This window comes from Lissotriton vulgaris, chromosome 6 (genome assembly GCF_964263255.1).
Source record: "Lissotriton vulgaris chromosome 6, aLisVul1.2, whole genome shotgun sequence".
Classification (NCBI taxonomy): domain Eukaryota; kingdom Metazoa; phylum Chordata; class Amphibia; order Caudata; family Salamandridae; genus Lissotriton; species Lissotriton vulgaris.
This window is the reverse complement of record NC_141694.1, coordinates 1,408,218,009-1,408,244,738: the sequence shown is the minus strand read 5'-3', so window position 1 is coordinate 1,408,244,738 and position 26,730 is coordinate 1,408,218,009. Positions and strand designations below refer to the sequence as shown.

At 47.9% G+C, this 26,730-nt stretch overlaps 1 protein-coding gene across 1 annotated transcript in view; it reads right to left on the bottom strand.

Moving 5' to 3' along the window:
- Positions 1-26,730, bottom strand: part of CRNKL1 (crooked neck pre-mRNA splicing factor 1) — a 168,764-nt gene that overhangs the window by 34,804 nt on the left and 107,230 nt on the right. The window contains exons 9-10 of the mRNA XM_086927520.1: positions 23,623-23,682; positions 5,922-6,002 (exon numbers count right to left, since the gene is read on the bottom strand). Of these exons, the coding sequence (XP_086783646.1) occupies positions 5,922-6,002; positions 23,623-23,682 (141 nt within the window). The remainder of the gene's footprint in view (positions 1-5,921; positions 6,003-23,622; positions 23,683-26,730) is intronic.

The window sequence follows — 26,730 nt, the reverse complement described above, 5'->3', positions numbered from 1 at the left end:
TTCTTAACAACTCATTGGCCCAGGGGGTGGTAATTCCAGCACTTAAAACCGCCACCATAGTGCCCATTCTTAAAAAGCCTGGCGCGGACCCCTCTGCTCCAGTCAACTATCGTCCCATCTCTCTCCTGCCCTACTTGGGCAAGGTGCTGGAGCGACACGTAACATCGGTCCTCAGTGCCCATGTGGAAGCCAATGGGGGCCTAGCGTCCCGCCAGGCAGGCTTTCGGCCTAGGCACTCCACCGAGTCTGTCGTGGTGTCGGTCCTTAATAACCTCAGGGAGGGCATGGACCAAAACTGCCGCCAGGCTCTGGTGCTCCTCGATCTTTCCGCCGCTTTCGATACGGTGGATCATTCCATCTTACTTTCCCGTGTCGGAGCGGCGGGGGTCGGGGGCTCAGCCCTGGTCTGGCTATCGTCCTTCCTGAGGGACCGCACCCAGGCGGTCCGGTTAGGGGATTTCTCAGCTACCCAACTCAAAGTCACATGTGGTGTCCCCCAGGGTTCTTCTCTTTCCCCTCTTTTGTTCAATCTTTATATCTATCCTCTGATTTTCGCACTTCAGCAACTGGAGGTCACTGTCTACAATTATGCAGACGACCTCCAGCTCATCTTCAATCTGTCCTCTTCCTCTCACTCTATTTCCAATTTTCAGTCTATTATGATTTTTATCAGGGACTGGATGAACCACAACCATCTGAAGTTGAACCCTGACAAAACAGAATTGGTCCTTACGGGTGGTTCCTCCAGTCCCTGGAATTCTTCCTTTTGGCCTTCTTCTCTTGGATCCTCTCCCACACCCTCTCCCTCAGTTAAGACTCTGGGCATCAAACTCAACCATCATCTCAACCTTCACTCACAAATCAGTTCTGTTGTTTCTTCCTGCTTTCTTGTTCTTCGAACTATTCGCTCTGTCTCTCGTTTTTTCTCTCCTCCTGCACTTAAGCTAATCATGTCCGCTCTGGTTGTTTCCCGGCTGGACTATGCCAACGCCCTCTACAACGGCATCCCAGCGTATAGTCTGCGGAAGCTCCAGCTGGTTCAAAACCAGGCGGCCAGATTGGTGCATGGCCTCTCTCGTTCCCACCACTCTACCCCTCTATTGAAGGCACTACACTGGCTACCTGTTAGGGAGCGATCCCTTTTTAAAACAGGCTGCATGGTCTTTCAGGCCCGCCAGGGCACTGCCCCTGCTTTCATCTCTTCATTGTTAAAAGAATATACCCCTGCTCGTGAGCTTCGCTCATCTACTCAAGCTCTTCTTCAGGTTCCCCGGTACAGACGTAAGAAATGGGGTGGAACAAATTTTTCATTCCTAGCACCATCCTTCTGGAATTCCCTCCCCGACCACTTACGTCTGGCCACACAATATTCCACTTTTAGAAAAGATCTCAAGACCTTTCTATTCACTCAGGCTTTCTGCAATGTAAACTGACCCCCCTTTTTTAGGTTTTGACTGGCCATGCGCTTTGCGCATGTGCCAAAAAACCTCTTGAGTTGTGTGTGTGGCTTTGGGTCGGCCCTCGTCATTGATTGGCTGGCTCCGTAAACGGAGCCTTGCCATTGGACGAGGGGCCTGTCCGTCAATGCCGGACCAGACACGGGGGCGTTCCCGAGATTCTTTGGCTTTTGCCGACGTCACGCGACGTCAGCTGAAAGCCGGGAACGCCCCCGAATCTGGTCCGGGATTGAGGGCACCCGCCTTCCTGCTCCTGTGCGATGGCCGGTATAGAGGCAGGCAGTCAGTCAGTCCGAAGCGCTGTGCTTCCCCTGAGCGCTTTTTGTGCACAGCCGTTTTGCCCGTGAAAATCACCGCCGCAGCCCCGGGGCCGCGGAGAAGCCGAGGGAACCACCACTGACGTCACCCGGGAGCCGCGCTACCATTGGTTCAGGCTGCGGGAGGCTTGCCGGGCGACTTGCGCGGTGATTGGCTGCTGGAGTGAGGAGAAACCAGGAAGCGGACGGGAGGCCACCCCCGCTCCTGCCGGGAAGAAGAAGGAACCGTCCTCCGGCGAGGCTCTCCCGAGGAGAGAGCCCTGCCACCGTCACCCAGAAGAGCCCAGCGGAGAGGAGCCGCCGCCGCCTCAGACAACCGGTGAGTGCGGGCGGGCTCCGGGTCGCTCCTATGCGTAGGGGAGTGCCGTGGGCAGGTTGATGTGCCCAGAGCGGCCCCGTTGCAGGCGGGCCGCTCCAACTATCACCCCAGTCAGCCTCGAAGAAGGCTACGTGAAAGCTGCACCCGCCCGGAGGCGAAAGATCGGCAGCATCAGTCAACAGTGCACCACTCTTGCACCGGTCGGTGCTTGCTGCGTTTGGGTGTCACTTAACTCCGTCCAGGCTGCCAGGCACAGGAGAGAGGCCGCACGGCAAGTGTCACTCGATGCTCAGCATACGTGAAAGCTGCACCCGCCCGGAGGCGAAAGATCGGCAGCATCAGTCAAGTGCACCACTCTTGCACCGGTCGGTGCTTGCTGCGTTTTGGGGTTTCCTAATCTCTTCCTTCTGTGACACACCAAAGACTCACCTTTAAAGTGGTTCAACGCCCGGTGCTCAGGATCACACGTCTCGCCGCTCGGCCGGGGCTCCCTGCACTAAAACTCACTCAGAGGAAAGGTGCGCGTTTGGAAGCCTCCAGTGACCCCGCGGATGAACGCCCCTGCCGGGGTCTGGCCCCTTTACACGTGTAGAGATTGGATATCTGATGGCAGCTGCACCCGGGCAGGAGGGCTCGTCCAGCCGTCGGCCCCGCCCTGGGATTCACAGCAAGGTGACCCCCCTCCTGCCTGACCCTCCAGCAGACACAGCCCTCCTGAATTAAAGCTATATGGGGGCGTCGTGGCCCTCGGATCCCACCCGCATCCACCTATGCACACATATATGTACAGATACACATCTAGCAGCTGCACCCGGGCAGGGGGGCTCGTCCAGCCGTCGGCCCCGCCCTGGGACTCACTGCAGACGCTGCCCCTCTTAAGTGACAGCTGTAGGGGGCGTCGTGTCCCTCGGATCCCACCCGCTTCGAGCAATGCACACATAAATAAACAGATAAAGATCCGATGCTGCGGCAGGACAGAAACACACCCCATGGATGAACCTCACGTGTCCTCACCTCACAAGACCCTATAGAGGCCCCCCCCCCCCCCCGCAGTACAGGGCAGATAAGAAAGACAGGAGACCTCACCTGTGCCCACGAGGGCCGCGGCCAGGAGGCAGCCCAGCACCGCCTGCATCTCTTCGGGGGTGGAGGGGGCGGCAGCACCGCCGTGTGCGCTGCCCGTGTGATGGGTGTCCGCTGCCCGTGTGATGGGTTGCGGTGTCCGCTGTGATGGGGGTCCGCTGCCCGTGTGATGGGTGTCTGCTGCCCGTGTGATGGGTGTCTGCTGCCCGTGTGATGGATGTCTGCTGCCCGTGTGATGGATGTTTGGTGCACGTGTGATGGGTGTCCGCTGCCCGTGTGATGGATGTCTGCTGCCCGTGTGATGGATGTTTGGTGCACGTGTGTCTTCTGCTCTGCGCTCCGCCCGTCACTCTGCCTCCTCCCCTCCTCGGGGGTGTTTTGCTGTGGGGTGGGTGTGTCGGCGTGACGTCAGAGGGTGGGCTCTCTATAGCCTCTTCTCTCCTGCTGCCCGCCGGGTGTTTTTATTTATTTATTTATTTTATTTATGCAGTTTTATATAGCGCGGACTTTACCCGAAGGCGTCAGAGCGCTTTACAATAGGAACAGAAATGATACAAACTGAGACCATTACACGAACAGCAGATTGCAGAGGCCCTGCGTGTTCTCAGTGTAAACTTTTTCTGTGGTTAGTTAGTAGCCCCCTCCACCCCCCTCCCGCCGATCTCGAATGGAAGAGACCTACTTCAAGGAAAGAGGTGCGGCCTTTTCTCTGTCACTGAAAAACATTGACAGGTGCTAAACAGCCTAATGGAGTTACAAAAAACATAAAATGCCGCGATCTCCCTTTCTCGTGGACAGGGAGAGCCTGCAGAGTTACACCGAGGACTTGGACAAGCAGCGAAACCGGCTCGGCTGCCTGTCAGTACTAAACGCCACACCAGGGATAAATATATGAATGCAGTGCTTCGTTTTGCACAGCGCTGAGAATATATACGCCCCCAAACTACTGATTGCTTCCCAAGCGGTGCACGTGTCTGTCGATCCTCGAAGCCACCCTCCCAGACTAGGTGAGTCGGAGGCTGAACCCTCTGTGCAGCCGGGTTGCTGGTCTGCCGTTTCCACACTCCGGGTGTCCAGAGGCACTATGTTGTGTGGCAACATGCTAATCTTTACAGGACAGACCGGCTTTTCAAGGCCCCGGTCTCTGTAGTGCAGCCTGTGTAAATGCCACAGGAAAATGTCGGCCCTTCACGCAGAACTGTCAAAAAACTGGTAAATGGGCCAGTGAAGTCCACGTGTGTTTGAGGGGAGGATGGGGGTATTTGGGTGATGGGAAGACGGGGTGGAGGATCAAGAGGAGGAGGTGGGCATATGGAGTCGGCGGGCGACCAGCATGTCCCCAGCCTACACCGCCCAGGTGCCCTACAACTACAATCAGCTGGAGGGGCGCTTCAAGCAGCTGCAAGGTGAGTTGCACGCCCGCCGCTTTCTTGTCGGCGTTGCTATGGCACAGGGAGAGGGCGCCTCGGCTGCCTTATGTCTTTGCATGCGCATTCTATAGATTGGAATTAATTGAGCCACCAGGCCCCTACAATAATCCCGCCCACTGGCTAGTCTTGAATGTTCCGACCTGATGTGCAATTTTTCCCGTACTTTTTTAATGCTCTTGCTGTCCAGCCCCTACTTTTGTATTTTTAGTCGTGCTGTTTTCACCACTTAAGCCCTGCGTGTTCTGTGTGGGTGTGTGTGGGGGGCTCTGTGTGGCTGTGTGTGTGGGGGGCTCTGTGTGGGTGTGTGTGTGGGGGGGGGCTCTGTGTGTGTGGGGGGGGGCTCTGTGTGTGTGTGGGGGGGCTCTCTCTGGGTGTTTGTGTGTGGCATTTGCGAGAGATTAAGCTATTGGCATTGTAAACGACAATGCCATTTATTTACGTTACAAAAACATAAATAAAAATAATGTCAAGAGCAATGCCAATAGCTCTAACTTTAACAAAGGCAAAACCATTGCATTGTAAATGCTTGTTTTTCTTTTTGCCAGTTCTCGTCCCTACTGCTAAAGTTGCTTCCACAGCGCCAAGAAACCGCCTGGTGAATGATGCGCTATACAAATATTTTAAATTCAAATTCAAATTCATCTTCCTGAAGTGACTTGCTTTTAGCTTGGGTGCTAGGAACTCACACCTGCAGTTTAAAAACTAAGCGCACCACCAAACAAAGAGAATTTAATTGATATTTCCTTTGCATCCAAAAAGAAAGAGTTGCATTAAACCATTCTAGCAAAACCAGTATGTATCTGCTAACTTGACTTATTAGATTTGCAATGAACATGACCTTTGCAGTCTGCAATGAGGGCATAAAAGTGTTAGTCGGGTGTAGACAAATCACAGCATCAGGGGCAGAGCTGTGTCAAATGTTTAACCCTCTACATCAAACAGACTAATGAAAGTCTTTCCAACAGCTTTTCTATTGAGAAATGTGAAACTTAAGAGTGTACACATGAGGTGCAGTTTAGTTTTGTTTTGTTTCAAAAATAGAAATAGGACACATTCTTAAAACCTTAAGAAGCAAGTATGACCAGCATTAAATCAGGAGCCATTAGGTTGCAAAATCATCATGCAACTGCCAAGTCTCAACTTCCCTTTCGAAATCCTTATGTTTGGAAAATAACAGTAGGGACCTGGTAAGTAGTTCCTGAGTGAGGACAGAATAATATAAAATGTATTCCCAAAACATCATACTCTGTTCTAAACATTTCTACTTACAAATTATTTTGGTTTTCTATGAAATGTAATACACAGACATACTTACCAAAGCTCTTCGAGCTAGAGTAAGAGTTTTCTGTCGTATTTCAAACTGACCGTACAGTAACCACATTTTTGCAAAGGTGAACTGGAAAACAAAAAGTGAAAACGGAAGGATAAAAAGTCAATTATTTAAATTTTTTCAAACTTTTTGCCAAGAAAAATCACATTTGGCAGACCACCTGACAAACTGTTGATATATTAACAAGTATTATGACAAATATTTACTCCAAGAAACAAAAAATGCTAACTATCCAGATGTGAGAAAGTGCCTCTTTTGACATGGTTAGCCCCTCACTTTTTTCCTGGAAAAAGATGTGGTTTCAACTGAAAGTGCACAGGGTCCCTGCCAACAAGGTCACCGGTTCCATACCTCCTTCCCTAAACCTGTATCTCAATTGGCACCACTTCAGACCTCCCAGTAAGTCCCAAGTAAATGGTTGCCTTGGAACCTAGGGCATTGGCATTGAAAAGTTCCCCTAAGCAACCCTCACCAAGGCCATGCAAACTGCCTCTGCAGCATGCATGCCTTGGTGCAGAGAAAATCAACAAAGTCGACATGGCATGAGTAATTTCAAGGAGCAGAGTCTAAGGTATAGGCAAGTCACACCTCTGGCAGGCCTTACAAAACCTAAGGCAGGGTGGACTATATCTCAGGTGTGGGCATATCTGCAGGAGCAGATACACTCCTACAATATTTAAGTCTATTCTTAATATTGTAAGTGCCAGGGATGTCATAGAGAGTACCTGGGCTAGAAACTCAACAACTCGAGCTCCCTGGCACCATGATAGCTTCACTGAAGCCAGAAGTGTTTGGTACCAAACAACTCCCCATAATAAACCCACACTGATGCTAGTGTTGGCTTTATTAAAACATGTACCCAGAGAGCACCTCAGAGGTGCCCACTGAAAACCTACGAACCCTGGAGTGGTCTCGGACTGGGTTTAGGCAGCCTGTTACCATCAGACATGTTTCTGGACCCGTTGGGTGACAGCCCTTGCTTAGGCCAGAAGCAAAGCCCATCCTGGTGGAGGTGTCAAACCTCCTCCCCCAGGCAGGCACAGTGTGCGAGAGGGAAGCCTCAAAGGGCTTGCCGCCTTTGCAATGCGACCCCAGCCTCTGCTGCTAGCAGCAGATGGCAGCTCCCGGTTCAAACTTCCACCTTTAGCAGGAGAACCGACGCGAAAACTAAGTGAGAATAGGTGATGTGCCTCCCCCCTTTGGCAGCTCCACCGCTCAGGTGCTGGAGGCAAAGTGAAGCACTTTTGTCAGTGCCCATCATCTTGAAGATGGTGGGACGTATCCAATCAGGGCTTCGACTATGCCCCCCTTTCACAGGACAGTGGCATAAACGAGGGTTTACACCCATTGGTCCCTACACGTGACTTCCCTGTAACGCCCCTAAACCTAATATTTAGGTGGCATCCCCAGACCCTAAAGTTAGATGCCTGACGACCTACAAAGCACGGACACCGAAGAGCTGCACCAGTAAGAAAGAAGGACCAGTGACTTACTTGGCGCCAGCCCTACCAGCCTGTCTGCTACTTTTTGCCCTTGCTACAACCTGTTGACTCATCCTACAGTACCAGCGACCTCCAAAACCCTGGGAGGACTGCCTGCCTCAATAAAGATTAAGAACTTCCGTGGACAGTGGACCTGTCCAAGAAGAAACCAACTTTAAAACCGAAGATCTCTGCCCTGAGGAACCGTAAAACCGCCCCCGGACCCACCTCGGCACCAGACGCACACTGCCCGAGTCGAAGTGGACCATTGGTCCTGTGAAGGTTCCCCAGTGATTTGAGTAAGAGTTCACCGTGGGCTGACCCCCGCCGAACTCTACATCGACACCTGCAGCCTCAATCCAAACAATCCCCCCCGACATGCTCTAGTAAGATTTTACCAACGACAAAGGACATCCCTGCCTTGAAGCTCCTGGGCCTTGTGGAGCTTGCCCAACAGTGTCCCTTCATCAGAATTTAACAGCATCAGAATTTACATGAGCATTGACCCCTGGCACCGCTTTACTTACCTGTGAGCAGGGCAACTTCGATCATCCCCAGTCTCCTTTGGATTACATTGGGTGCCTGACCTGAATTTGACTTCTGCATCTGGCCGCCGCTGGTGGTGTAGTCTTGGTACTAATTTGAACTGTACCTGATGTTGACCACAGACCTTGAAGACTGGATTTGTAAGTCATGTACTTACCTTTAAAACATAACTTCAAAACTACATTCTTGATTTCCTCCCATAGATTAACATTGCAGAACTGAAAAATTGAACTAAGTGTCCCCTTTTTAAAGTGAAAAGTATTTTTATTGAGAAACATACTTGCCTGTTAACGTACATCTGGTTCTTAAAATAAATTGTAAAAGAAGCTTGTTTTTCTAAAGTTGGTGTGGATCTCCTTTTTGAGTCGTTTGCCATGTATTAATCACTGTGTGTATAACAAATGTCTTACACTCCTCTGTGTTAGGCCTAAGGCTGCTCGACCACAAATAGAGCACTTTGGGTTTACATCGATCCGAGGGCATAGAAGAAAGCAGCACAGCCAGGCACCAGTGGATTGTAAGTATCCTATTATTAAATTTTCATAGCCACAGACTGTGCAACAAAGAGACCTACGTGTTTCGGTCGAAGCCTTCAACAGGGTCATAGAGTTTGAGTGTGTAGACAAGCCATTTAAAGGGAAAATTCCCTCCACACTTAAAAGGGGACACACAAATTATTTAACAATTTAAACACTACACAGACAAATGGTTTAGTAATCAACAATAAGCTGTCTCAAATCCGCACATGTCACATAATATAATGTATACACAGTGTAATATATTGTTTTCATTTTGATTATTGTTTAATTTTCGCATGATTTTCTAGTCACTGTAAAGTACCCGTAATTCCACAAGGTGGTTGTAGTCAGTTGAGGTGGTGATAAAATATTCCATATCCTACAAACTCCGATCACGATTATTAAGTTGTTAGTGGGGAACTAACACTTGAACTACGTTTTGAACATCAGAAGGGAGACAACAGTCTATTCCAGATAGGTGGGCAAGTATCACTACAGAATGTTTCCATATTGTTACTCTGTAACTGATCTGCTAGTGATTTACAAAAAAGGGAGGGGATAAAGGATTATACTGTACAGTTATCAAGCCAGCAGAAATAATACTATGGTGTCATGCTGTTACGGCTTGAGCTATGGAGCCAAGTAAGGTGCTATCTAATTAATTATATTAGACTCTGAATTCTTTTTTATTATTCAGTCTTTGCATTTATGCACATAAAACAAATGCATTTAGAAACATTTGACTTTAAGGTTAAACAAAGGAAAAGTAAATGAAGTAAAAGTAGCAGGAATAGCAGGGACCACATGAAAGTGACTTTGCAAGAAACAAAAATAAAGTAAGAGTGGATTGGAAAATGGAAATAGGGAACATAAAACAGATTGAACCAAAAAAGAACGGGCAGAATATAAAACGAGAGAAAAGACTGCCCAACAAAAGGAAAATTACTGACTTTTTTGGAAAAAGGAACCAGAGACAAAACAAGCACTGGCGTTGCCAATAGGTCTCGCAGTAGGAAAGTTGGAGCTATTACAATTGCAAATAACAATGCCTTTTGTTTTTGTTTTCATTTTAAAAACATAAAGGGCTTTGTCATTTATAAAACAAATAGCTCCAACTTTCCTACTGCGAGACCTATTGTGCACTGCACAGTGTGGGTGAAAGTGGCACTGCGTGGGTGTGAGTGGCTTTGAGTGAGTTGCGTTGGGTGTGTGAGTGGGTTGCGTGTGTGAGTGTGGTGTTGCGTGGGTGAGTGGCATTGCATGGGTGCGAGTGGTGCTGTGTGGGTAAAAGTGGGGCTTGCGTGGGTGTGAGTGGCGTTGCGTGGGTGAGTGGCGTTGCGTGGGTGAGTGGCATTGCGTGGGTGAGTGGCATTGCGTGGGTGAGTGGCATTGCGTGGGTGAGTGGCGTTGCGTGGGTGAGTGGCGTTGCGTGGGTGAGTGGCGTTGCGTGGGTGAGTGGCGTTGCGTGGGTGAGTGGCGTTGCGTGGGTGAGTGGCGTTGCGTGGGTGAGTGGCGTTGCGTGGGTGAGTGGCGTTGCGTGGGTGAGTGGCGTTGCGTGGGTGAGTGGCGTTGCGTGGGTGAGTGGCGTTGCGTGGGTGAGTGGCGTTGCGTGGGTGAGTGGCGTTGCGTGGGTGAGTGGCATTGCGTGGGTGAGTGTGGCATTGCGTGGGTGAGTGTGGCATTGCGTGGGTGAGTGTGGCATTGCGTGGGTGAGTGTGGCATTGCGTGGGTGTGAGTGGCGTTGCATGTGTGAGTGGCGTTGCTGGGTGAGTGTGGCATTGCGTGGGTGATAGTGGGCTTGCGTGGGTGTGAGTGGCGTTGCATGTGTGAGTGGCGTTGCATGTGTGAGTGGCGTTGCATGTGTGAGTGGCGTTGCGTGTGTGAGTGGCGTTGCGTGTGTGAGTGGCGTTGCGTGTGTGAGTGGCGTTGCGTGTGTGAGTGGCGTTGCGTGTGTGAGTGGCGTTGCGTGTGTGAGTGGCGTTGCGTGTGTGAGTGGCGTTGCGTGTGTGAGTGGCGTTGCGTGTGTGAGTGGCGTTGCGTGTGTGAGTGGCGTTGCGTGTGTGAGTGGCGTTGCGTGTGTGAGTGGCGTTGCGTGTGTGAGTGGCGTTGCGTGTGTGAGTGGCGTTGCGTGTGTGAGTGGCGTTGCGTGTGTGAGTGGCGTTGCGTGTGTGAGTGGCGTTGCTTTGAGTGAGTGGCGTTGCTGTGGGTGAGTGGCGTTGCGTGGGTGAGTGGCGTTGCGTGGGTGAGTGGCGTTGCGTGGGTGAGTGGCGTTGCGTGGGTGAGTGGCGTTGCGTGGGTGAGTGGCGTTGCGTGGGTGAGTGGCGTTGCGTGGGTGAGTGGCGTTGCGTGGGTGAGTGGCGTTGCGTGGGTGAGTGGCGTTGCGTGGGTGAGTGGCGTTGCGTGGGTGAGTGGCGTTGCGTGGGTGAGTGGCGTTGCGTGGGTGAGTGGCGTTGCGTGGGTGAGTGGCGTTGCGTGGGTGAGTGGCGTTGCGTGGGTGAGTGGCGTTGCGTGGGTGAGTGGCGTTGCGTGTGTGAGTGGCGTTGCGTGTGTGAGTGGCGTTGCGTGTGTGAGTGGCGTTGCGTGTGTGAGTGGCGTTGCGTGGGTGAGTGGCGTTGCGTGGGTGAGTGGCGTTGCGTGGATGAGTGGCGTTGCGTGGATGAGTGGCGTTGCGTGGATGAGTGGGGTTGCGTGGATGAGTGGGGTTGCGTGGATGAGTGGGGTTGCGTGGATGAGTGGGGTTGCGTGGATGAGTGGGGTTGCGTGGATGAGTGGGGTTGCGTGGATGAGTGGGGTTGCGTGGATGAGTGGGGTTGCGTGGATGAGTGGGGTTGCGTGGACGAGTGGGGTTGCGTGGACGAGTGGGGTTGCGTGGACGAGTGGGGTTGCGTGGACGAGTGGGGTTGCGTGGGTGAGTGGCGTTGCATGTGTGAGTGGCGTTGCATGTGTGAGTGGCGTTGCATGTGTGAGTGGCGTTGCGTGTGTGAGTGGCGTTGCGTGTGTGAGTGGCGTTGCGTGTGTGAGTGGCGTTGCGTGTGTGAGTGGCGTTGCGTGTGTGAGTGGCGTTGCGTGTGTGAGTGGCGTTGCGTGTGTGAGTGGCGTTGCTTTGAGTGAGTGGCGTTGCTTTGAGTGAGTGGCGTTGCGTGGGTGAGTGGCGTTGCGTGGGTGAGTGGCGTTGCGTGGGTGATTGTTGTTGCGTGGGTGAGTGGCGTTGCGTGGGTGAGTGGTGTTGCGTGGGTGAGTGGGGTTGCGTGGATGAGTGGGGTTGCGTGGATGAGTGGGGTTGCGTGGATGAGTGGGGTTGCGTGGATGAGTGGGGTTGTGTGTGTGAGTGGTGTTGCTTGGGTGAGTGGTGTTGCTTGGGTGAGTGGCGTTGCGTGGGTGAGTGTGGTGTTGCGTGGGTGAGTGTGGTGTTGCGTGGGTGAGTGTGGGCTTGCGTGGGTGTGAGTGGCGTTGCGTGTCTGTAAGTGGTGCTGTGTGGGTGAAAGTGGCACAGAGCCTTTGATGTGGCCTGGCGCAGGAGAAATGCTGCTGCTGCTAATTAAATATAAAAAGTGTTTAGGGACTCACGGCTGCCGAGAGTAACAAGGCAGTGCTGGGAGGGGGGCTGCGCACCAACTGAAGTGCTCTGGTTGCACGGCCTGCGGCCGGCCGTGTGAAGTGTTAAGCCTTTGAAGTACACAGGCATGCTGTGACGGAGGTGTGAGAAGTCTGGCAGGGAACAGATGGTCTGGCTGTGAAGTAGGGGGTGGGGCAGCGCTGGGGAAGCCTGTGGGAGGGTGATTGATGCCTTTGATGTGGGGAGGGAGGAGAGCCTTTTGCAAGCCTTGTGCAGGAGAAATGCTGCCGATGCGCGTGCATGTTTAATCACGTGAATCACGTGAACTTAAAGAAAACCGCGGCTGAAAGCCCGTGGTTTGACGATGATTTTGGCCACTTGAATTCTCGTTCCCTCAATGCGCTTGCGCGCATTGTAGGTCAAGAGACCTACAAAGCCTGTAGCACTGTAAGCAAAGTAGAGATAAAGATTCATAGGTCTAGGCAATCCTAACTGTATGTGCTTCTACAGATCAGAGCAAGACAGTCAATAGTGTCCAGCCGATACTGTTGATTGCTGGTTTGTGATTCTTCAATTGGTTCTGTCAAAGACTGGGCCACAGAAGGTCTGCTGAGTACCCTTTATGATTACCTTAAGAAAGGGTGCTCCTTCTGGTAACCACACACACCCTACAAAGAATAACAGACATGAAAGATGTCAAAATGCTCCTTAGGATGGTTCTATTTAAGAGGATAAAAACAACCAAGGGTAAAAAATATTTGTTAGCAATCTTGTGGCTTTTGATTGAAGAAGAATATAACACTGTGTTAATCAGCAAGTCACCAAACTTCACCTTATCTGGAAAGAGAAAAGAACCAGACAAATCTAGGAGTAGATTGCAGAAACAATCCAAACTGCTAGAAGCAACAAGGGAAAAACCAGATTCAAAGATCATGACAAAAAAAATCAACAAAAAAAAATAGACAACAAATATGTTGCTCGTCTCTTCCACTTGTAACTGCTTCTTTTATATGTACACTTCAAACAGGAATAGACATCACAGAAAAAGGCCCTATGACATTGTGAATTCTTGAATCTCAGAAACCCTCCTATAAACAGACCACCATCTTGGGAAGGCCTGCTTTTAAGTTTGATGATTACTTTTTCTAGAAACATGTGGTGCTTGCTGAATAAAAGAAGAAACCCAGGGTTGATATCCCTCCTGCCACTAACTTCTGAAGCCCTGATGCCACCCTAACTGCTTTGTGCGATTTATGGGAAACCCGTCCAGGTAACAAGCGTATGGAAGCCTGAAAAGCCAGGTGGAGATTAGATGTAACACTGTGTACCCTTCCTGAACCTCTGAGTTTATCAGAGTGGCAGTGAAAGAAACCGTGAACTAGTTAAGGATCATGACCTTAACCATCTTCCCTGGAGTGCTCAGTTGGAGGATAATCCATCTAATGTATCAGAAATTGAAATGAACATCAAACCATTTGTACGTAACAAATTTCTTGAACCGGATATTCAAGGTATCCTTGTACCACAACTAGATGAGGTTCTAAATGAAGCCAATCATAAGCATCTGGAAGAATTGGCTTCAATTGAAACACATTTAAGACAAAATTAATCTTGCACGTTCCAGGAAACAACAACCAAAAAACACAGGACTGATCTGATGGTTTATTAAAAATGGATCAACAATTGTGGTTTATGTTTTACTAGTAATGTATGGACAGGAAGAAAACTAGAAGACAGACAAACTTTTTTCCATGTAAAAAGGAAGCAAGATTTGATTTTTTGATTGATCAGCATAGTATTTCATACTCAACATTATTAGAATACATACTTTAAAAAACAAGTTGCATATGCTTCTGGAACTGATTTAAATAAACAATAGCTGGTGGGACCAAAGGTTCAATAAGAGAAGATGGAACAAAACTTTTGGATGAAAACCTTGCATACATATGAAAGGTGAAGCTATGACCGCACTACAAGTTCCATTGTTTTAAGAAACTGTGGCATATGGTTAATGAAAGCTCATCTGTTTTGAGCAGCACTGCAGTACCTCACAGATATTGCTCCGAACGTTCTAATAATGTGAAGGATATTGGGTGCCTCAATCAGAATTATAGTACAAGGTATCCCCTAACGATGAAAAATATTAGTCAAAAATTACTGGGCCATTTCTTTAGTTGTTGGCAATTTAGACAGGACAAAAATGAACCATTTCTGAGACGGTATCTCGTAACCATCTGCCTCAGTATCCCTTTCGATGGTGGAAGATCTGTTAAGAAATCTGTAAAAAGTCTAAGCCAGTGGTAAGGGCAGCAAATATTTGAAAAGCTTGGGGTGCAAGAATTTATCCTAGATACAAATTCGGACAAGCAAGAACATACTTCAGTACATCGAAACAGATAGCCACTAGAAAGACTGCAAAACCTGATCCAGAAATTACATTAATTATATTAGACTCTGAATTCTTTTTTATTATTCAGTCTTTGCATTTATGCACATAAAACAAATGCATTTAGAAACATTTGACTTTAAGGTTAAACAAAGGAAAAGTAAATGAAGTAAAAGTAGCAGGAATAGCAGGGACCACATGAAAGTGACTTTGCAAGAAACAAAAATAAAGTAAGAGTGGATTGGAAAATGGAAATAGGGAACATAAAACAGATTGAACCAAAAAAGAACGGGCAGAATATAAAACGAGAGAAAAGACTGCCCAACAAAAGGAAAATTACTGACTTTTTTGGAAAAAGGAACCAGAGACAAAACAAGCACTGGCGTTGCCAATAGGTCTCGCAGTAGGAAAGTTGGAGCTATTACAATTGCAAATAACAATGCCTTTTGTTTTTGTTTTCATTTTAAAAACATAAAGGGCTTTGTCATTTATAAAACAAATAGCTCCAACTTTCCTACTGCGAGACCTATTGTGCACTGCACAGTGTGGGTGAAAGTGGCACTGCGTGGGTGTGAGTGGCTTTGAGTGAGTTGCGTTGGGTGTGTGAGTGGGTTGCGTGTGTGAGTGTGGTGTTGCGTGGGTGAGTGGCATTGCATGGGTGCGAGTGGTGCTGTGTGGGTAAAAGTGGGGCTTGCGTGGGTGTGAGTGGCGTTGCGTGGGTGAGTGGCGTTGCGTGGGTGAGTGGCGTTGCGTGGGTGAGTGGCGTTGCGTGGGTGAGTGGCGTTGCGTGGGTGAGTGGCGTTGCGTGGGTGAGTGGCGTTGCGTGGGTGAGTGGAGTTGCGTGGGTGAGTGGCGTTGCGTGGGTGAGTGGCGTTGCGTGGGTGAGTGGCGTTGCGTGGGTGAGTGGCGTTGCGTGGGTGAGTGGCGTTGCGTGGGTGAGTGGCGTTGCGTGGGTGAGTGGCGTTGCGTGGGTGAGTGGCGTTGCGTGGGTGAGTGGCGTTGCGTGGGTGAGTGGCGTTGCGTGGGTGAGTGGCGTTGCGTGGGTGAGTGGCGTTGCGTGGGTGTGTGGCGTTGCGTGGGTGAGTGGCATTGCGTGGGTGAGTGTGGCATTGCGTGGGTGAGTGTGGCATTGCGTGGGTGAGTGTGGCATTGCGTGGGTAATAGTGGGCTTGCGTGGGTGTGAGTGGTGTTGCATGTGTGAGTGGCGTTGCTGGGTGAGTGTGGCATTGCGTGGGTGATAGTGGGCTTGCGTGGGTGTGAGTGGCGTTGCATGTGTGAGTGGCGTTGCATGTGTGAGTGGCGTTGCATGTGTGAGTGGCGTTGCATGTGTGAGTGGCGTTGCATGTGTGAGTGGCGTTGCATGTGTGAGTGGCGTTGCATGTGTGAGTGGCGTTGCGTGTGTGAGTGGCGTTGCGTGTGTGAGTGGCGTTGCGTGTGTGAGTGGCGTTGCGTGTGTGAGTGGCGTTGCGTGTGTGAGTGGCGTTGCGTGTGTGAGTGGCGTTGCGTGTGTGAGTGGCGTTGCGTGTGTGAGTGGCGTTGCGTGTGTGAGTGGCGTTGCGTGTGTGAGTGGCGTTGCGTGGGTGAGTGGCGTTGCGTGGGTGAGTGGCGTTGCGTGGGTGAGTGGCGTTGCGTGGATGAGTGGCGTTGCGTGGATGAGTGGCGTTGCGTGGATGAGTGGGGTTGCGTGGATGAGTGGGGTTGCGTGGATGAGTGGGGTTGCGTGGATGAGTGGGGTTGCGTGGATGAGTGGGGTTGCGTGGATGAGTGGGGTTGCGTGGATGAGTGGGGTTGCGTGGATGAGTGGGGTTGCGTGGATGAGTGGGGTTGCGTGGATGAGTGGGGTTGCGTGGACGAGTGGGGTTGCGTGGACGAGTGGGGTTGCGTGGGTGAGTTGTGTTGCATGTGTGAGTGGCGTTGCATGTGTGAGTGGCGTTGCATGTGTGAGTGGCGTTGCATGTGTGAGTGGCGTTGCATGTGTGAGTGGCGTTGCGTGTGTGAGTGGCGTTGCGTGTGTGAGTGGCGTTGCGTGTGTGAGTGGCGTTGCGTGTGTGAGTGGCGTTGCGTGTGTGAGTGGCGTTGCGTGTGTGAGTGGCGTTGCTTTGAGTGAGTGGCGTTGCTTTGAGTGAGTGGCGTTGCGTGGGTGAGTGGCGTTGCGTGGGTGAGTGGCGTTGCGTGGGTGATTGTTGTTGCGTGGGTGAGTGGCGTTGCGTGGGTGAGTGGTGTTGCGTGGGTGAGTGGGGTTGCGTGGATGAGTGGGGTTGCGTGGATGAGTGGGGTTGCGTGGATGAGTGGGGTTGCGTGGATGAGTGGGGTTGTGTGTGTGAGTGGTGTTGCTTGGGTGAGTGGTGTTGCTTGGGTGAGTGGCGTTGCGTGGGTGAGTGTGGTGTTGCGTGGGTGAGTGTGGTGTTGCGTGGGTGAGTGTGGGCTTGCGTGGGTGTGAGTGGCGTTGCGTGTCTGTAAGTGGTGCTGTGTGGGTGAAAGTGGCACAGAGCCTTTGATGTGGCCTGGCGCAGGAGAAATGCTGCTGCTGCTAATTAAATATAAAAAGTGTTTAGGGACTCACGGCTGCCGAGAGTAACAAGGCAGTGCTGGGAGGGGGGCTGCGCACCAACTGAAGTGCTCTGGTTGCACGGCCTGCGGCCGGCCGTGTGAAGTGATAAGCCTTTGAAGTACACAGGCATGCTGTGACGGAGGTGTGAGAAGTCTGGCAGGGAACAGATGGTCTGGCTGTGAAGTAGGGGGTGGGGCAGCGCTGGGGAAGCCTGTGGGAGGGTGATTGATGCCTTTGATGTGGGGAGGGAGGAGAGCCTTTTGCAAGCCTTGTGCAGGAGAAATGCTGCCGATGCGCGTGCATGTTTAATCACGTGAATCACGTGAACTTAAAGAAAACCGCGGCTGAAAGCCCGTGGTTTGACGATGATTTTGGCCACTTGAATTCTCGTTCCCTCAATGCGCTTGCGCGCATTGTAGGTCAAGAGACCTACAAAGCCTGTAGCACTGTAAGCAAAGTAGAGATAAAGATTCATAGGTCTAGGCAATCCTAACTGTATGTGCTTCTACAGATCAGAGCAAGACAGTCAATAGTGTCCAGCCGATACTGTTGATTGCTGGTTTGTGATTCTTCAATTGGTTCTGTCAAAGACTGGGCCACAGAAGGTCTGCTGAGTACCCTTTATGATTACCTTAAGAAAGGGTGCTCCTTCTGGTAACCACACACACCCTACAAAGAATAACAGACATGAAAGATGTCAAAATGCTCCTTAGGATGGTTCTATTTAAGAGGATAAAAACAACCAAGGGTAAAAAATATTTGTTAGCAATCTTGTGGCTTTTGATTGAAGAAGAATATAACACTGTGTTAATCAGCAAGTCACCAAACTTCACCTTATCTGGAAAGAGAAAAGAACCAGACAAATCTAGGAGTAGATTGCAGAAACAATCCAAACTGCTAGAAGCAACAAGGGAAAAACCAGATTCAAAGATCATGACAAAAAAAATCAACAAAAAAAAATAGACAACAAATATGTTGCTCGTCTCTTCCACTTGTAACTGCTTCTTTTATATGTACACTTCAAACAGGAATAGACATCACAGAAAAAGGCCCTATGACATTGTGAATTCTTGAATCTCAGAAACCCTCCTATAAACAGACCACCATCTTGGGAAGGCCTGCTTTTAAGTTTGATGATTACTTTTTCTAGAAACATGTGGTGCTTGCTGAATAAAAGAAGAAACCCAGGGTTGATATCCCTCCTGCCACTAACTTCTGAAGCCCTGATGCCACCCTAACTGCTTTGTGCGATTTATGGGAAACCCGTCCAGGTAACAAGCGTATGGAAGCCTGAAAAGCCAGGTGGAGATTAGATGTAACACTGTGTACCCTTCCTGAACCTCTGAGTTTATCAGAGTGGCAGTGAAAGAAACCGTGAACTAGTTAAGGATCATGACCTTAACCATCTTCCCTGGAGTGCTCAGTTGGAGGATAATCCATCTAATGTATCAGAAATTGAAATGAACATCAAACCATTTGTACGTAACAAATTTCTTGAACCGGATATTCAAGGTATCCTTGTACCACAACTAGATGAGGTTCTAAATGAAGCCAATCATAAGCATCTGGAAGAATTGGCTTCAATTGAAACACATTTAAGACAAAATTAATCTTGCACGTTCCAGGAAACAACAACCAAAAAACACAGGACTGATCTGATGGTTTATTAAAAATGGATCAACAATTGTGGTTTATGTTTTACTAGTAATGTATGGACAGGAAGAAAACTAGAAGACAGACAAACTTTTTTCCATGTAAAAAGGAAGCAAGATTTGATTTTTTGATTGATCAGCATAGTATTTCATACTCAACATTATTAGAATACATACTTTAAAAAACAAGTTGCATATGCTTCTGGAACTGATTTAAATAAACAATAGCTGGTGGGACCAAAGGTTCAATAAGAGAAGATGGAACAAAACTTTTGGATGAAAACCTTGCATACATATGAAAGGTGAAGCTATGACCGCACTACAAGTTCCATTGTTTTAAGAAACTGTGGCATATGGTTAATGAAAGCTCATCTGTTTTGAGCAGCACTGCAGTACCTCACAGATATTGCTCCGAACGTTCTAATAATGTGAAGGATATTGGGTGCCTCAATCAGAATTATAGTACAAGGTATCCCCTAACGATGAAAAATATTAGTCAAAAATTACTGGGCCATTTCTTTAGTTGTTGGCAATTTAGACAGGACAAAAATGAACCATTTCTGAGACGGTATCTCGTAACCATCTGCCTCAGTATCCCTTTCGATGGTGGAAGATCTGTTAAGAAATCTGTAAAAAGTCTAAGCCAGTGGTAAGGGCAGCAAATATTTGAAAAGCTTGGGGTGCAAGAATTTATCCTAGATACAAATTCGGACAAGCAAGAACATACTTCAGTACATCGAAACAGATAGCCACTAGAAAGACTGCAAAACCTGATCCAGAAATTACTCTATGATCAGAAACAGCTGAATCATAACTATATTTCATAACATCCAACCGGAAGTCCTTTGGTCAAACAAAATAGCCTGTTGGCTGGGCTGAAATATAGTTAATCAAATCTATTTATAGGGAACTTTAGGTAAAATATCTTATAGCTCCTCCATATCCATCTGTTTTTGTGCCATCTTGACGCAATGAGAAGGAATTACAGACTGATCATAAGTAAATGATGACTCAGATTAATGATGGGATAGAGTGTCCGCCAGCACACTCTTTGAACGAGGAACGTAAGTCATAATACTGTGCAAAGAATTATGTCCATCTAGCTTACCAGCTGTTTTAGAATTGGAGAATTCTTAATCACTATAAGGATTGATGGCCAGTTCAACATTACATTGTTTTCTGGTGCAATTGAACATTTCTTTATTTAGTACACATGCTTTACACGCCAGCCACAGAACACCATCACGTCAGCCCCCTTCTTAAGCAGGTTATACACAGCAGATATACGTCCTTTCAATACTCCTCTCAGTATTTCTTGGCCTGAAGCGTGCACATTCGTTGTTTGATGCTCCCCACACTGAATGCCGTCACATCAGCCCCGTTTATATGCTGCTTCAGCGCACACCCAGGGAATTCGATTTAACTGTGCTTCATACTGTGGCACTGCTTCCCTGGCATAGGATTCACCTCTTACAGGTATGCCCATTCCCTCTTCGTGTTTGTCAACATACTCTGCTAACTCTCTTAAATAACTAGTTCCTCATTTTCTCCTGGCTAAGCTTTCTACATTTCACAGCGACTTAATAGCGCTGTTTCTTGTGCTTCCCCCTCATGCGGGCAAAAGAAAACCTCCTCCACCACTATCTGCAAGTATTTTTTAGGCTGCACTTGTTTTTTGTACTCTCGCGTTTCACAAACCAAGTGCTGATCTCCTGGTCTTGATTTTACAAGAGCAGGCATTCTCAAGATTCATATGTTACTTTCCCTGCATATCTAACTTAGGTGTGTCACCTGTGTGCTCTTTCACACCCACCCAGCAAAAATGTTCTTTTTGTTTATTTTCGCCAAACTGTTCTTACAGATTACCCTGGAATTCTTCACAGGCATTATTGATATGGCCTATTTTCCTAATTCAATTAGGTTGCATAGAAATTATTTTTGATTAAACCCCGATTTTCACCTTTTTTTTCTAGGCAGCAATCTTCTTTTTCATGCTCACTTATTGTTTTGTTACGATGATGACTTGAACCACAGAAGATTGAAATGCTGTTGACAAGTCCTGGCTGAAAAAGATGCTTATTAAATACGTGCGTTGCAATCGAATACTCACGTACTATTGATTCATGCTTTCATCAATGCACAATGTTTACTCACTACTTCTTGTCATTTTTTAAAAAAATATTTTTATTTTCACCTTAGCAAAACAGTTCGGACAGCTTCTTAAAAATTCTTTCCGTTATGGTATATCATACATATGTAAGTCAGCGGGTACATACTGGTCATAGTCAATCCAGGGCTTTGCGGGGAAGAAACATAATTAGAGACACAATATAGCACATCATAACTCCATTTTAGCGAGGTTTCTACAAGCAATCAGTCTAAGTCCTCATCCTCCCCAGTGGCACGTGGTGGCTTACAAATACAACCTCTGAACCTGTTCCAGGCCCCCCATATTCCCTCCCTTCTTGTCATTTTTAACCTTTTGTTTGCTCGTCACTTTGCGCCGTTCACAAGAGCTTTACGAGAACTGTTTGTTCACCTTGCACTTTGGGCACTTATGCTTCAATTATATTGCTGCTGCTATTTGTTGATACCAGATGAAAAAAATGTAGGGCCATATGTAACAAGAAGTCATTTTGCGATTCTCAAATAGTGATTTTTTCCAAATCGCTATTTGAGAATCGCAAAATGCTATGTATGTAGGATTTGCAATCAATTTTGCGAATTCCTGTGGGCCTAGAGGCCCATAGGAATGACTGGGAAGACAGTCTCAATTTGCGAATAGCAATTTGCGAATCGCAAAGTGAGAATGCAATTTCAAGGGTGAAGGGGTGTCAAAAGAACACCCTGCTGCACCCCTGAAATAAGCATGGGTGCACATGTGGTGCACATACATGCCCTAAGGACATGTATGTGCTTCACATTGCACTTTGAAAAATGCAAAAAGGTGCATTTTTCAAAGAAATCGCAAATTACCACCAACTTGAAGTTGGTGGTAATTTGCGATTCCTTAAGGCCAAATTCCACTTTTTTGGTGCTTCTTACATTGCATTTAAGGAATCGCAAAATTTGCGATTCTTTAAATGCAATCGCAAAATAAGGAATTGCAAATTTTGAGATTCCTTATTTTGCCTTAATACATACCATTTGGCAAAATTGCATCCGCAAACAGGCGTTTGCCAATGCAATTTTGCTTGATACATATGGCCCATAATAATTTATTTCCGATTACCACCGGCCATACCTCTTGTAATTAATTTATTTACACAATACATTTTCTAAGCATTGTAGGACTGATAAAATACTTTTTTGAATTCAAATGATACCATTTTGGACATTGTTGCAGATACATTTATTTAGTATATGCCATCTTAATGACTATGGGTCATTGCGGACACTCCGCTCCATTGCCATGTCCCCCCCCCCCCCCCCCCCCCAACTGCTAGGCCTCCGCCCCGAGGGCAGAGGCCCATTGTGAATCAGGCCCAAAAAGTTATTTTTTGAGCTCCGAGTAGTTTCACTCAGATTCAGAAAGGCCCATTAGCTTTTTTCTGACAGGTCCATTATTTTCATCCTCTATAATTAGGTCTCGGCTAGACAGTGCATACGCAGTCTTGTTGTGTTCAATCTGTGGGCTCCAGCCTGCCCATAGGCTTACTGTTTGCTCTCTCCATCATTGTTAGCATATCTTTTGACCCCATTTGTCCATGGCATGCATATTCTTGTGTTTAACCCTCCAGCAGAGCATGCAGAACTTGTGTCCATCCCCTGCTCCCGTTTTAGGATCTTCTTTTCCCTTTGTGTTTGAGCACTCCACACTTTTACAAGCTCCTTGTTCTCCTCCCACCTGGGCTTCATTTCCTGCAAAGCAGCGAAATTACAAGCTAGTGTGGCCTATTTTGTTATTTATTTGCAGTTTTATACAGCATGAACTTGACCTGGGAGGTATCAGAGCGCTTTACATGAGCACCTGCTGCATTAAAGATGGACATATTCATTTTTAGGCACGGAGAGATTAAGTTATTTTCCCTGAATCATAGGATGTTGAGTCAATGTCAAGACTCAAATCATGTTTACCAGTTCAAAGGTTTCTATTTAAGAGTTAATGGAACTTGAAGTAAGGTGTGCATGCGATGTAGATTTTTTTTTTTATGAGACATACTATCCTGCTGTGCTTATATAACTTCCATAATACCAAACAGCACCATAGGGAGTTGGCAACGGAACTGCGTGCTCTAAAATTGGCATAACATCACCCCAGTTTGAGGTAGGCTGCCGGTACACTAAGGTTGGGTGAGGGGCTTCTGGTGTCGAGCATGGGCACAGCCATAGAATAGTGTTTTTAACAGTTACACCACCTTCATGCCCGAACATTGCCTGCCCATTCCCTTGGAGCATGCCTTGAGGTTTACGAGCAGGGCTCGAGTCTGGGTACCACGCAGTGGACGGCGTCCCCCCACTTATTTTACAGGTGCCAAACAGCTGGACTTCACTCTTTGGCCTCTCTGGGACGAGGAGATCGGCACCTTTCGTGACGTCACCTCCGGTGATCGTGTCCCCCCCACTTTTTTTTTGCGACTTGTGCCCTGTTTACGAGTCACACATCCACTGTGGCTTGTTTTACCACCAGTCCCAGACTTTTCTTCCCGTTTCCAATCCGCTCTGCCTCCACCAGAAAGTAGGTCAGTGTGCTAGTGTGCTTACCTCTGACCCACAGATTACACACTGGTGCTATAATTACAGCATCCCCTCATCCTAACCCCCTCTTAAAAGCTGTTAAAGCAACTCTTAGAGAATAGTTTTTGGGGCATTCAACAATATTGGCAGTGACTTATGGGAGTGAATGTGTGTTTAAGCAGGTTTTACTATTGTGGTGCCCATGACTAAGAGACTAGAGGATGTGCTCTCTATACTGGACAGGCAACATGAATATAGGTACAAGTTTTAACAAAAGACAACATTGCCATAAACATCAACTGAGACTGGAAAACATTACCTTTTTATGCGGGATGAGTTCTAGACACGCTTGGTACACTTGTCGTGTCCTCTCTGGATCCTACAGAACAAACAGAATTGTGAAATTATGTACAGCACAATTGAAAAAGTTATCTTATGCAATGCCGGTGGATACAATATCTTACTGCAGATTGCTCGCCTTTAGAATATCCACATGTGCCGTACTAGATAAGGAAGACAAACAGCATTGCTCCCTCATGCCAGAAGGTGACATTGTGCATCTCCATGCCAACTTCATTCTGCTCTGGAATTTACCATGGAGTCGCATATAAGCGGCACCCCTGTGTTCTGATATCAGTTTCTTTCTGGACTCTGTCCACATCCTCAGACTTGGAAGGCAACAATATTCAGCAATACCAGTGTGCAGATTTTTAGATTGGGACCTTTTTATATTGGAAAGGAGACCATTCCAGAGAACAAAGAGGGGGAGCTTAGTGAGGAATTTGCAGCTTGAGTATCCCTTCAGAAAGAGCATTACTGAAGGTAAGTAACTTCCTGGTGCGATCAATACTAGTAACTGCAAATGCTTCATCTTCAAAATAGATATATAAAAGCTGTATCTCCCAAGATGGTAGGGATATCACGGATAGGTATACTGAAGTTAGTGGCCACAAAACAATAATATTGGGCCAAAAAAGCAATATTTGCGATAGGTGCCCAATGTTCCAGTCACAAAAATATTGTGGCACAACCAACAAACCAGCAGAGTGCAAAGAGCCCACGCTGGAAAGAGGTATGTCTGATGCAAGAGAGTGCAGATTTCAATTTAGAAATTGCGCTCTCTCTGGTAATATCTGGATATGTCTCTTCCCAGCATGAAGTACATTCTGCTGAAGGGAGCTGTTAATGTCATGCCGGGGGGGCAGGGGGCTGCAGTAGGTGCAAGGGGATGGTGGGGAATAGTAAACTGCATGGGTGGCGGGCAGGTTCTAGAATTGTGACAGAGGAGTGATGAGAAAGATTCAAAATGCAGAGGGGTTGGAAGCAGCGTTTTATTTTGAGCTTTTTTAACGTCAGCTCTGCCTCCAGGAAGCTTGTAGTGTTGTCACATACCACGCAAACTACTACTGCCACCTGCCTTTTATTGACCCAGCACAGGGTCAATAAAAGGATAGTTTAATGATTTTGAAGGGAAGGGGGTTTGTAAAAATTGCGGGATTGCTTTAAAATTTACAGAGGTCCCAATTTTGCGATTTATTTTTTCAAAACACAAAATCCTGTAGGGTATATATCTGTGGGATGGTTCAGAACAAAATGTCCTGCAAGACTGACTGCTTCGTGAACATGTGTATTGACACCCATGTCGCAGCTCGCGAGATCTCAAGTACAGGTACTCCACGTGCCAGTGCAGTTTTTTAACATTCTTGGGCCTAGTGGATGGGCCCTAAACTCCATAGATGCTGCTTCTTGGCCATTGTATAGCAGATCTTGATGCAGAGGACGATCCTTGCTGACTAAGTTCTTTTCTGAACTTAATTGCCTTTCTCTGTCCCAGAGAACCCCACTAAAAGGTGATAGTCCACCTGATGGTCTTTGGTGCAAATGATGTAAAAATCTAAAGCTCTTTTACAGTCCAGCCAATGGAGTTTCTCCTTCTATTTCGAGGGGTGAGATGGGGCAAATACTGTTGTATGAGGATGGATTGTCCAACGTGAAAACCAGTAGCAACTTCAGGCAAACAGGCAGCTTTGGTCCGTACTACCACTTTGTCTGAGGGAAAGGTAGTATAAGGTGGCTACAAAGACGGAACTTGGAGTTTGCACACACTGCAAACCACAGTCAACGCAACCAAATGCAGTCTTTAGATTCAGGAGACGTAGTGGACAGTTGTTCATGGGTTTGAATCGATTGCTCATGAGGAAAGTGAGGACCAAGTTCAGATCCCACTGCGGCACTGCAAAAGGTTTTCCGAGGAAGAAAATGAGCCAAACCTTTTTGAAAGTGCATCACAACAACTGATTTAAACAAAGAAGATGGATAGTACATCTAAAGCGACTGAAAGGGCCAACAAATGACCTTTAACGGTGCTGAAGCCAGGTCCTTGCTGGACCATGGATAAAACAAATAACAGGACATCTGGGTTCAGCCTGTAATTACTGAGTATTGCGGGTGTCACACCAGCTACAAACGTATCCCTGTACCAGTCATAGAACGACTTTGTTGATGGGTGCCATAGAAACAAGTGCAGATTGTGCAGGTGCGGGTGAATGGACCTGCTCTGCTAATATGACAGGAGATTCTCCCAAAATTATAGCCTGATTGGAGGATGTATGTTCATGGCCAGAGGTAGGATAACCTGTGCCTGGTCGATCCTGATCTTTTTCTGAACTCTCTACAGGAGATGTAGCAGTGGAAAGGTATACAGGTGCCCTGTGCTCCACTCCACGCATCTATAAGTTCTCAGAGAGTGAGCCTTGTCGGAAACTCCAGTGCGCAAAATTTTGATATTGTATACTCTTAAAGGTGGTAAAAAATATATAGCCACAGTTCTCTCCATTGCTGGAAGATGCCCTATGCCACCTCAGAGTGTAACTGCAATTTGTGATCTGCCAGTGGCTGCTGGCTGAGCTTCTCCTGCCGTGACATTTAAAGATCTCAACAGGGGCTTCACCATCACGGAAATGCCCTGGCACTCCAGCCAGTTTGAAACACAAAGTGCTTCCTGGCACAGGACCTCACCCCGCCACGCTTGTTGCAGTACCATGTGGCAGTGGTGTATTCCATGACCACCTGAAGCAGCCTCCCTTTGATGGACGGCAGGAAGTCCTTCAGGCCAGGCAAATGGCGCACAACTACAACAGGTTGATGTGGTGCCTGCTCTCTGGCAGAGACCAGAGTCTTCTGATCTCTACCTTTTCCAGACAACCTCCCCATCCCAGCACTTATGTATTTGTCACCATCGTCAGCCCTGGGCAAGGCAGGGAGAGGTGCCTGCTACCAGTCCAACTATTGTTGAACTACCACTCACTGCAGGTATTTCGCAGTCTCCACCAAAAACTTGATGGAATACCCCTGGTGCCGAGTCCAATGAGACATCAGGTTCTACTGCAAAGTCTGCATATGCCACCTATCATAGTTGATGTATCGA